General features: G+C 44.4%; 1 protein-coding gene across 1 annotated transcript in view; it reads right to left on the reverse strand.

The window, feature by feature from the left end:
- Positions 1–5,610: 5,610 nt before the first annotated feature.
- Positions 5,611–12,753, reverse strand: part of AGMO (alkylglycerol monooxygenase) — a 267,470-nt gene continuing 260,327 nt past the window's right edge. The window contains exon 13 of the mRNA XM_034760550.1: positions 5,611–6,042. Coding sequence (XP_034616441.1) covers positions 5,962–6,042 — 81 coding nt within the window. The 3' untranslated portion in view covers positions 5,611–5,961. The remainder of the gene's footprint in view (positions 6,043–12,753) is intronic.

Here is a 12,753-nt window from a genome sequence, read left to right on the forward strand (position 1 = left end):
CAGGATACCGGGCTCGGGGCAGGCTCGGCCAGTCCTGCTCAGGATACCGGGCTCGGGGCAGGCTCGGCCCAGCAGGAGCTTGGGCCCCAGTGTCTGTCCTCTCCCGCAGCTGGCCGCCAACTGAGTGCTGGGGCCGGGCCTTTATACTTCCTGTCCCGCCCCTTGACTTCCGGGGGGCGGGGACAGGCGGTGGTGACTCCGCCCACTCTGGCAGCTGTTCTGGCTCGTCCCTCGCAGGGGTGACCGGGAGCCAGGCCGCCTCACTACACATCCAATCACAAAAAAACACTTTCCCCCATTGTGGGTACAATCAGAAGTGAAACGAATTTGTTTTTTAGAATGAATAGCTGTAATGAGTCCATGGGCACATAAATACAGACCCCAGTCAGGAGTGGACAGAGAATCCAGCACCTGCAAAACTAAAACCAATAGCTCCTATTACTTGAGCTAAAGTTAATTCATTACCTACAAAGGGCAGGCTCTTATCCTCCATGCATGGCAGATGCCAGAGAGAAACATGATCACATGCAATATGCTAACTGACAGTTCTTGAATCTGAACATTGAACTTCAACTCTCTTTATATAGTTTTTTCCATTTCTGGCAAACTTTTTTGAAAATGCAATTTATATGCTGATAAAATGCTCACATTCAAGGACTGTGGAAAAATCTAAGTCATAATAAAACCACAAATTCTATAGTGTTTGAAATTTAATCAGACACTATTGCAACTGGGTTGCCTGCCTTCCCTGCACTAATTCAGCACATTCAAAGGTAGCCTGGGAAATCTGTAGCATTACATCCTGAGGCATAGAGAAGGGGCCATATTTATTGTTGTAGTAAGCTCACATATGTAACATACATACAAAATATAACATCTATGGATATGAAACACATGTTCTCATGTGCTTCCACACATGGGAAATCGTAACAGGCAGAAGAGGACCAGTATATTTTATATAAATATGTAAATATATATACACAATACACATAGATAGATAGATAGATAGATGAGAAGACAAGAAGGAATAGAGAAGGAAGTATTTAAAAATAGCAAGAGGTAGGAAAAAAAGAGGATTAATTTTGTATCATTTTTCAATGCCAAACCATAAACACAAGGACACTCAGCAGATCATACTTAGTCAATGTTTCCACATTTTTCTGCTGTTTTCCATTGGTGGGGCAAAGATGACAAAGGTCTGAGCCAAGCTTTCCGTTGGCCCTGACTTTAATATAGAAGTGCTGATCCACTATACAAGAAGTCTTATTTCGGCTTTACCTTCGGCTTTGTATCTGCAGTTTAATTTTCAATATTTCTACACCTGCTTCCCATGTAGAAACTTAGAATGCAGAAGCCTATAGGCATCCAGATGAGTGCCAGACTATAGAGACATGATATAACAGATAATACAACATATTATGGCTCAGATTCTCTCCTGTGCTGAGTTCTGGGAAGTCAGGGGTACTGGGAGGCTGAGACAGTTCTGTGGGCCAGTTTGTGCCAGCCCCAGACCAAAAGGGACGATATACCAACTGTGGATTTGGGCTCATATGCCAACTGTACTCTGCCTCTGCCCCCCTCCAATCCGTGACACATCCCTCTACACTGGGGCAAAAGATGATGGTAGGGACAAGAGACAACTCTCCCAGTTTTATACCAAGGATTATCAACCCAAAGTGTTTAAAAATCAGGAGGCAGGCCTCAAATTGACTTAACAAGTATGAGATTTAAAAAAAAAACAGTTGGGCTCTTTTGATTTACCTTCTCACTTTTGATCCTTTACTGTTCATGTTTTCAAGCTTTTCTCTGCAACTTGGAGGGCTAGAAACTTGTTTAAAATACAAAAAGAACGCTGAGATTCTGATGTAATCACATGACTCTAGGAGGTGAAGCTTTAAGAAACAGGACAAAATTGGAAGAATTGGCAAAATTGTTTACATCAGCTGAGTGTTTCACCTTTGCTGGGAGGATTCTAACCTATGACCAGACTGGCTCCTTTGCACCACCTGAATAGCAAAAAGTAACCAGCCTGGGAATATAATCTGACCCTTTAACGCTAGAGAGTAAAAAGTGAGCGGAGAATACAGATTAGCGTAAATGCTGGATTCTCTGTAACCTGAAGTCTTTAAATCATGAATTGAGGACTTCAGAGGTTATGGGTCTATTACAGGAGTGGATGGGTCAGGTTCTGTGGACTGTAATGTGCAGGAGGTGAGACTAGATAATCATGATGGTTCCTTCTGACCTTAAAGTCTATGAGTCTATGAGTGATTGGGCAGGCAAAGCGAGGCCCTACACTAAACTTGATGGATTTCTGTGTAAATTGGTATGTAACACGATAACTTTGGAACACCACATCTGATCCATTCCAAAATTTCAGGGAATATTCTAGACATCAATGGCAGAACTCTATTGATTTTAGGGTAAATTGGAAAACCCGAAGGGGAAAATGGGGGACACAGAGCCCACGGATCTGCTGAGCACATCCAATAGCTTTGACCAGCTCTGTCATTGTCTATAGATCAAAGAACCAGTTGATGGCAGTTAATAACACCCCCTGTACAGCTTTGCCCAGATCCCAGTGGAGTCTAAAATGTTGTCCGCCCGAATGAATTATCTCTCAGACAGAAAGAAAAGAAATAATAGCAGGGGGAGCCCAAGGCAACTCTGCATGCAGAACATTTGAGCTGTCGGGGACATGAGGTGGTGGCATTTTATGAAAAAGAGTTACACATAAAAATTCTATAAGTTCTGCAATAGTATTTTGCTCACTAGATGGCCTCATAGAATTCATCTGATATCAGCTGTTTCCATACAATTGTTCAAATAAAAAGCATATGGCGAATGCCAAGAAAAGAGCAATGGGCCCTTTTAAAAAAAGCAGGGAGGTAGGAGAGAAAGAGAGAAGAATAACCAAAATATAAGTGAGCACTGCTTGTTTCATCTATTAGCATAAGGCAGTGTCTGCAGTTAACGTTTAATTAATTCAATTAATTAAAGCAATTAATTCAGTTCAATTCACTGGCTCACACTGACTCTGAAGCCTCCTAGATTACACAGAAACAGAGACCTTATGACAAGGTGATCATTCCCCCTTATCTAATGGCTAACGAGGTATTATGTGACCATGCAAAGCTACTGTCTCCCTTTCTAATGTGTGAGAGTGGTTTTCCCTGTCTGGCTGATTCATTTTCAGAGTTTGAATGGGTCTTGCTCATAATAGCTCAGTGCTATTAGTCCATATCTGGAGAAGAAAATTCACTTAATAAAAGAATATTTAAATGTTTCCAAATAACTACAGCACACTGCAATTTAAAGAGGAACAGGGAAATGGTAGACATCTAATAATTTGACCTCAACTCTCAAACTCAGGGTTATATAGGAAGTAGGGGCCTGATTCTGGCCTCTGCTGCCACCCTCTTATGGTGATTTAGAGCAGGCCCAGTAGGCAGCCCTACAGCAACCACCTCTCAGACTCCAGTATTTGGACATGCTCTTGGAAGGGGTGGTGTAGGCAACTGCTGGAGTGTTTTGCATGAAACCACCTTTGCCCCTCCACCAAGGATGAATTATCCAGGAGGCACAGCACAGAATTTGGCCCTGGTATTCCATCATAAATTACTTTACTTTTATATATTTCTGACTTTCTTTTCTTTGCATTACTGAATTTATTTTTGGACACTCCCTGTGAATTCTGAAGATTTTCATGTTAAATGTGAAATAATTTGACAGTCCAAAGTCTTAACCTGTGCTTACCTTAGACATCATGTTCTTTTCACTACTACATATAAATAAATGACACTGGTTGGGGTAATTTTAAAATTAATTTAATAAATTATAATCAGATTAAAATATCCATTTGGCTATTTCAATACTATACATACCAAATACAGATTTCTAGTGCACACAATGCATTCGGAAACATGGGAACCTGAAGATTGGCTGCAACCAATATCATAGGAACCTGCAGAGTTTTAGCTCAATTGGCCATTTTTTTCCTTTCCTTTCCTTCCGGAGGTACCCCAATGAAATTATTCTGTTTATGGATCTTTCAAAGATTGCTACTGCTGGGTGAATGCATTTCAATATAAAATATGTGACATATAGCAATAATATACCACATTCATCTCCATGATACCTACCCACATCATTTAAATCAAACCTCGCAACACTCTTGTGAGGTAGGTACTTTTATCTCCATTTCAAAGAGGGGGAAACTGAGGCACAGAGCAAATAAGTTACGTGCCCAAAGTCACAAACTGGGAATAAAACCTAGATTTGTTGGCTACTACGCCTGTGTTTTAACAACTAGATCACATTTCCACAATCTGAGTTCATTTATCTAATCTCTTAATAAGATATTAGAATTCTACCAAAGTATGAGTAAATTTATGAATTAAAGATTTAAGCAAAATACTTCTAATCTGAATACTTCTAACATTTCCAATTACAAATTAGAAAAGGATCTGAATCGAAACCCGGGATCCAAACATTCCCACACTTTATGAAAGGTCTGAACCAGACATTGCATCTTAGACTCATCTCTACTCAAACTGACATCTGTTTTCCCAATTAAACATATTTTAGGGATTTAGCATAGCCCTAAGTGATAGACACAGACAATTTGACTTTCTAATTGACTGAAAATTTTGGCCTCAAATTTGGGTGTCTCAAGGGAGGCATCTAAAAAAAATAGGCCTGATGTTCATCAGCACTGAAAAATCAAGCCAATTTTATTTAAATATGGAGTTAGATGGCATCCAAATTGTAAATGGAGGCATCAATTCTCTGCTACAGCTAAGTCTAAAACTGTGGGTTGACTAAAATCAGGATATTTATGCATATCTGAGCTCTCTATTAATATATCTTAGTACTGTAGAGAAAAATGAAAAAACAAAAAACAAAACAACTACATTTTAATCTAGGTATTTTTACCAGTTTGAAGCTTGCAAGGCATCCTAAAGTTTTTTAGCTACTTGATTTTAAGTATTTTCTTTTTTTAGTCTTGGACCCACTAAATGTTGGAAGAGCATAAGGAAAGAAAAACAACCCAGCTCCTCTATTTTTGCTAATCTTGCTGTTTGGAGCCTCTCTTCTCTCCCCCCCCCCTTTTTTTTCCCAGTTTTCCTGTATCAATAGAAATAATCAAAATAGCAACTTACACAGGACAATAGAGCGGGGGGATTACTAGAAATTAACAACCTGATCCTGCAAACACTTTGTGACAGGAGTTTCTTTAGTCAATGGAGCAACTTGCTTGTGTCGGTGTTGGTGAGATCAGTCCTAAAGTTGTTGGCAAATGCAGGTATACTCCTTAAACAAATTAACGTAAACTGCAAGCCTGCATTACACAACACATATATCATCTAGTTAATTGAAAACATTTCAATTAATACAAGTCAGAGTTATTTTATCGTGCTGTTTTTAATAATTTTCCTGTCTCAACTACTCATCCTTATGTAATTGTATGTTATGAACACACAATTGAGCATGGCGTTGAGATTCTACTGTAATTCAATCAGTATGGAAAAATTTACATTCACATTCTTTTAGATTTAGTCTCTGTGGAGATTACCAGGTTGCAACAAATATGATTTTAATTATATTAAATATTGTAAAGAATGCTTTGCACATATGGTTACATACTAATAAAGTGATTGAAAAATGCTATTATTTTTACATGCTTTTTAAGAATGTGATCCCTTGAATGTAAAAAAAAAAAAAGCGGTGAAAGCACAAGAAAAAAATAGAGGGATCCTTAATTTAACGTGGGTAGGCAGGAGAATAAATATTTAAAAGATCAAATAAAAACAGATGACCATTTTTAATGCATCTTTCAAACCTTCATAAAACATCATGATTCCTACCTAGCCTATGTGAAATGCTTGCATTTCAGAAAGAGGCACCGCCAACTTATTCCAAGAAACTTCGAAGCATATTCCAAAGGGCTCTTTCCATAATTCAGTGATGTTTTGCTGTACTTGAGATCAGTTGCTTCATAATTTGTACTCCCCAGAATGCAATGCAGAGCGAAAATAAAACCTACAATATAAAGCACAGAGTGAAAAACATTATAGAACTTTCTTAATAAAAAATTATATAGTAATTATGGTAAATGGATAAAAAGCAGAACTCTCCCAAGAGACACATCTATATAAGAATTCCAGGAATATTGTTAAATTATGAAAAATAGATGTTGGAGTCTACAGGCTTTAGGAATTCTATGGAAAGAGTTTTTCTCCCCTTCTCATAGTTACCACTTCCTTGACATGTTACTAAACTTCTTTCAGTCCCCACCACTGAAAGAACACATCTATCCCTGGAAGATCCATTAAATATAGAAGTATTTTATTTAGAGAAGAAACATATTTAAGCAATAATGACTGAGGAACAGGGCATTTCTAGGGGATTAATGACCGGCTGGTAGATGATGATCATCTGAAGCACAGCCACGGGCCATTAAGCCCCAGGAAATGTCCTCAGCTGAGATTGTTATTACTATTATAAGTTGGAAAAAAAATCACGGGCGTATTTTTTAAATGGGGGGGGGGGTGATGCAGTTCCTTCTCCTTTTCTTTTTTTACATTAAACTCTTTATTGTGAGTTTGTTAAAGAATGCAATGTATGCTTGTGGGGGAGTATTTCATATTATAGTTATTATAACCAGAATGAGAAATCACACTCTGCAGAATTAGTTTGGCTTCAGAGTTCTATAAAAATATTGATTCAATGCCTACTAAGTTCAGGGTTGCTAATATTAAATGCTAAGTACTGCATTCATGAAACAATAAGGCTGCACCAGTGGGAAAAAACTGCAGAGAATATAAATATAAAGGGGCCAAATCCACCCCTGCATGACAACAGTTCTGTGCTGCTCCACTGCCGCAAAGCTGACCTAAAGCCAATTGAGAAACTGAGCAGAAGCCCGTTGCGTAGTCACAGATTTTAATTTTCTCTGGATCCTCCAGTACATTCTGTGCAACAGAGCCTGAGAAATTTGAACAGACTGTGTGATCTAATGATCACACTAAAATAACACTAGAGAAGTTTGGGGAGAATAAAGGGTGTGGACAACTGGACGGAGCATAAATGTACCTGACTGCTACCTTTGAACACGTTTTGGAAAAATGTGCACTTCCTAAACTGTGCAGGCAAGCATAGTGTGCCTCCCACATAGTAACCACCTTGCAGCTTACTGATATTTTCTGCTGTATAAATTCAATATATACTTTCCAGACTATTCACCTGGAAATTCCCATTCCCTGTCTAGACTCTTTATTCCTCGCCCCTCACTAAAAATTATTTACATGTCAATTTTCAAAGTTCAACCATTTTTGTCATAGTCTGATTAAAAAAGAAAAGAAAAGAAAAAAAAGCATGGTTAGTTGGTTTTTTTTTTTGAAGCAATGGAAAAGTACTTTTTTCCCCTCTCCCAGAACAGCTGATAGTTTCACCCTCAGACTTTAAATAAAAAAAATGTACTGTGGGCAGCAATCGTGCCTGGAATATTTTAGCCCAAAAGATGATTTTTTCAGAATGCTCTAGCCGGTGAAATCAGATTTATAATGGAAACTGTTTTACAATCTTAATTTTAGCAGTTGCTACCAGTGACTGCGGTAGTATTATTACCCAGCTAACTATGAAATTAAACTTCATATCTGTTATTTATACTGATGGAAGGGGGACACACTCTTTCAAACACGTCCATATTTTCATTAGGTTCTTTTCATATAAACTCTCTTACTTATTTAAATTGTCCACTTTAGTCTAAACAGAACTATTCATGCAGATAAGGACTGCTCATTTTACTAGGGCATTGCAGATTTGGGCTCTTAGTGCACATGAAATCTTGGGATGCTCCTGTTAAATCTCAATGCAGGGCAAGATTATAAATTGTTCTAAAATCCTTAGTGGAAGTCAAGCTTCCCCCTTTGTACTATAATTTTGTTGCTAACAACTGATGCTTTGAATAGTCCATCATATTGCCGCTTGTTTACACTGATGAATGAGGAAAACTTATTTAACATAAATAGATGTGGTTTTGCATGGCAGCTGAATCACAACAATAGTAACAAAAACAAAAAAACCCTGTATATATTATGTCTCTCCAAGACCTCTTACCAGAATGGTTTTAAAACCACAGTCCCATATTTAGCAATGTTTCTGTTTCTGATATGCATTTCCAGGATTAGTTATCATTAATTATGTTACAACTATTTTTGCAGGGATCCAGTCAATGTATAAAAGGTGGAGTTTGGGCTTTTTGGATAGGATAACTGTAGTCTCATATCCTCCCTAGGGTTTTTATTTCCTTTTTAGCGTTTGATCACACTGGTGCTGCGTAGTCTGTGTCTGAAGATGTGCTTCATACTTGTTTTACAATTGCTAGATCGTATACTGTTTCGTTCTGGATTAGGTCTACGTCTATAATCACAACATATACTCTCAGTAAATATCTCGTTCTTCTTCGAGTGCTTGCTCATATCGATTCCAATTAGGTGTGCGCGCGCCACGTGCATGATCGTCGGAAGATTTTTTACCCTAGCAACACTTGGTGGGTCGGCTGAGGTGCCCCCTGGAGTGGCGCCCTTACGGCGCCAGATATATACCCCTCCAACCCAGTGCCCCCTCAGTTCCTTCTCACCACCCGTGATGGTTGTTGGAACTGTGGAGCGCGGCATAGCTGATCTCCACCTCCCTAGCTCTTTACTCATTGTACTGTAGATAGTTGTTTAGTGTAGTTTTTAATAGTTTTAACAGTTATAGTGTAGTTAATAGTAAGTTTTGTAGATAGCGTAAATAGTACTTGGAGGAAACAGGATTTATCCCCTTCCCTCCTCCCCGGTACCAGGGCTCATGCCCAGGTCTCCGGGTTTCAAGCCTTGCTCGGCCTGTCTCAAGCCGATGCCTATGGGAGACCCCCACGATTCCTGCTTGAAGTGTCTGGGGGAATCCCATCAACCAGATAAGTGCCGCATTTGTAAGGCTTTCAGGCCTCGGACAAAAAAGGAGCAGGACTTTCGTTTAAAACCGCTCCTAATGGAAGCGGCACTTAGCCTGGTGCCCTCGGCACCACGCGCAGACCAGGCGCCGTTGGTCCGAAGCGCGCCTCCGGCACCGGAACAACCCAGCACAAGCAAAGACTCTCGACACTGCATGTCGCCGGCACCAGTACAGACGCGACATCGCTCGCTCTCTCCGTGGCCCAAAAAGCAGCACAAACCACCTGCTGCTCATGTACAGTTGCAGGCAACACCTGTGCCCCCATTGGAGCAACAGCCTGTGCCAGCCCACCCCGCGAAGGCTCCAACTCCGGCACTGTCGATTCCGGCGCCGCAAGCGCCGTTGAGTCTGGTGCACACAAGCTCCCAGGTGCACACCGTGGTCGAGCTTGGCCTGCCGTCCACTCCGGAGACCTTCTCCACCGCTCGCGACCTGATTGCGCTGACTGAACTTGGACAGTCTCACCCTCCGGCACTGCCGGTGCAGACTGTTCCATCCATAGGGAAGCCCGCCTTCATGCGACCTCCATTGCAGAGCAAGACAGTTCGGCACCGATCTCGGTCCTGTTCCAGGTCACGGTCCCGATCCCGCCGACGGTCCCGGTCTTGGCACCGCTCGCAGTCCCAGCACCGATCCCCATCTCGGTGCCGGTCGTACTCGTGGCGCTGCTCCGCCTCACGAAGGTCTTCCACCCAGTATGATCGGTACCGATCCAGCTCCCAGCACCAATCCCGGCACCGATCGTCTTGCAACCGATCCAGGCACCGCCCGGGCCATGGGTCCTCGTCGAGATCTAGGTCAGCCTCCCGGTACCGTTATGACCGTCGGTCCCGATACCGCCCGAGACCCTGGCACCGGTCTCCATCTCCCAGGCATGGAGCGACAGAGCGGGACGGTGCAACACAGCATGTGTGTTCAGCCCCGCCTTGACCTTCAAGACCAAATTTGACGTCGTCCCAAGCGGGGAGTGGCTACCACGTCCAGGGCCAAGATGCGGATGGTGCTAGCCAGGGGCAAGATGAAGGACAGGATCCTGAGCAAGGATCCCCACAAAGGTCCTTTTGGACCCCTTGGGCATACCACCAAGCCCAAGGTGTCCCCTCAGGCGCTTCTTGCTCTGCCCATTCGGAGCCCCGGGTGCCGGAGGCCATTGTGAGCCGCCCTCCCACGGGAGCCTCGGAGGTGACTGCCCTGCCATCAGATCAGGCCCATGCCCCTAGCATGGTGGACCTAGGGCAACCAGACCCTCCTCAATCAGACCTTCCCCAGGATCTGCTAGTCCCGGGGATGTCCTCCTCATCCTCGCCTGACGAGGCCGTGGCAGGCACGTCCTCCTCTGGTCCACCGCCTATAGATCTTCTGCACACCAGGAATTGCTACGTAGGGTGGCACAGAACATGAACCTCCAGGTGGAGGAGGTGGTGATCTGGTGGTGAACATTTTATCGCCGATGCCCACACACGTGTAGCCTTACTTTCATTCGGACCATCCAGCAGTCCCCAGCATCCATTCCTCCCAAGGCCAGAGGGGTGGACAGGAAATTCCTGGTGCCCTCTAAGGACTATGAATATTTGTATGTTCACCCCCAACCTTGCTCCCTCGTTGTACAGTCTGTGAACGAGAGGGAGAGACATGGCCAGCAAGTGCCCGCCCCTAAGTCTAAGGACGCTAGGCACCTGGATTTATTCGGGCGCAAGACTTATTCAACCTAAAGCTCAGGGTAGCTAACCAGCAGGCCCTCCTGGGCTGTTATAATTATAACACCTGGAAATCGATGGGGAAGTTCAAGGAGTTGGTTCCCCAGGAGTCCAGGGAAGAGTTTGGGGCCTTGCTAGAAGAGGGCAAGAAAGTGGCGAGGACATCCCTGCAGGCGTCTTTAGATGCGGCGGACTTGGCGGCTAGGACTCTAATCTCGGGCGTGGCTATGCGCCGCATTTCATGGCTACAAGTCTCCGGTCTTCCACCGGAGCTACAGAAGACTATTCAAGACCTGCCCTTTGATGGCTGTTCTCAGACAAAACTGTTCCCAGACTTCAGAGTCTGAAGGACAACCGGCCATCATGCGCTCATTGGGCATGCATACCCCAGTGACGCAACGTAGGCCCTTCCAGCCCCAACCGCAGCGCACCTATCCTAACCCTCGACCGTGGCAAGACTTCGCTAGAAGGCATGGCCGCAGTAGTAGGAGACAATCTAGTCCTCACTCAGACCAGAATCAGGGCCCCCCAAAACCATCGGCGGGGCCCAAGCAAAACTTTTGAAGGTGCACCCGAGGACGGAGCACCAGTCTCCTTGCAGGATCCTTTCCCGTCTTTCTTCAACTGCATTTCCTATTTCCTCCCTGCGTGGTCCCGCAAAACGTCAGATCACTGGGTCCTACGCACGGTGGAAACTGGATACCGTCTTCAGTTTGTGTTGCTCATATCCATTCCAAACCCGCCCTCCTTCCCCTCTGTCGGAGTAGCCGGCAAGATGGAACTGAGGGGGCGCTGGGTCGGCAGGGGCATATATCCGGCGCCATAAGGACGCCACTCCAGGGGGCACCTCAGCTGACCCACCGAGTGTTGCTAGGGTAAAAAAATCTTCCAGCGATCGTGCACGCAGCACGCGCACACCTAATTGCAATGGATATGAGCAACACATCTCGAAGAACAACAGTTACAAAGGTGAGTAACCGTCTTTTGCTTAGTGCTAAAATAATCTTCACTGCACATGCACAGGTAGGTTTGGTATGATACTAATGCCCTATTCACATTGGGCAATTGACTTGATGCTGAAGACAGTTATCAGCACTAGGTTCCACTTGAGCTGGTGCTGGCAATGGTTTAACAGCTACAGTAGACAAGATAAAAGTTTTCTAAAAATCATTAAAGAAAGAATCCTAGAGATTTGCTTCTAACAGGTCTCAAAATGCTTTCTGCCAAGATGTTGAAAATGGCTTTGTTCTGTCTACACTAGCTTTAAACTCTCTTTGTTTACTAAAGAGTAATACAGTAGCCTCAAAAAGGCCCCAGCTGAGATCTGAACCTCTTGTGCTAGCCACTGTATGAATACATAGCCCATGAGAGTTCTTGGGCCTCAAAGAGCACAGGAATTGTTAGTATCTCCATTTTACAGAGGCAGGATTGGGAGACTATGTGACTCACCCTCAGGTCACTCCAGACTCACCCTAGGTTTGTGGCAGAGCTGGGAATTGAATCTGTATCTTGTGCGTGTCTAGCCAGTGCTTCAAATGCAAGACTATTGCTAGGGTTACCATATTTCAACACTGTAAAAAAGAGGACACTCCACGGGGGCCCTGGCCCTGCCCCAACTCCGCCCCTTCCCCACCCCCGGCCCCGCCCCAACTCTGCCCCAGCCCCGCCCCTTCCCCAAAGTCCCTGCCCCAACTCTGCCCCCTCCTCCCTCCCGCTCTGATCTTGGTTGGGGGTTGCTAAGTGCTTCCCTGCTCCCCACTAGCCCTGCAGCCCCTCCGCCCCTGCAGCCTCTGAGACCCCTGCTCCTCACTCGCCCTGCAGCCTCTGCAGCCTCTGTGACCCATGCTCCCCACTCACCCTGCAGCCCCTGCATCCCCGCCCCTGCAGCCTGTGACCCCTGCTCCCCACTCGCCCTGCAGCCTCTGTGACCCCTGCTCCCCACTCGCCCTGCAGCCTCTGCAGCCTCTGTGACCCCTGCTCCCCACTCGCCCTGCAGCCCCTGCAGCCTGTGACCCCTGCTCCCCACTCGCCCTGCAGCCTCTGCAGCCTCTGT

Source organism: Trachemys scripta, chromosome 2 (assembly GCF_013100865.1).
Source record: "Trachemys scripta elegans isolate TJP31775 chromosome 2, CAS_Tse_1.0, whole genome shotgun sequence".
NCBI lineage: Eukaryota > Metazoa > Chordata > Testudines > Emydidae > Trachemys > Trachemys scripta.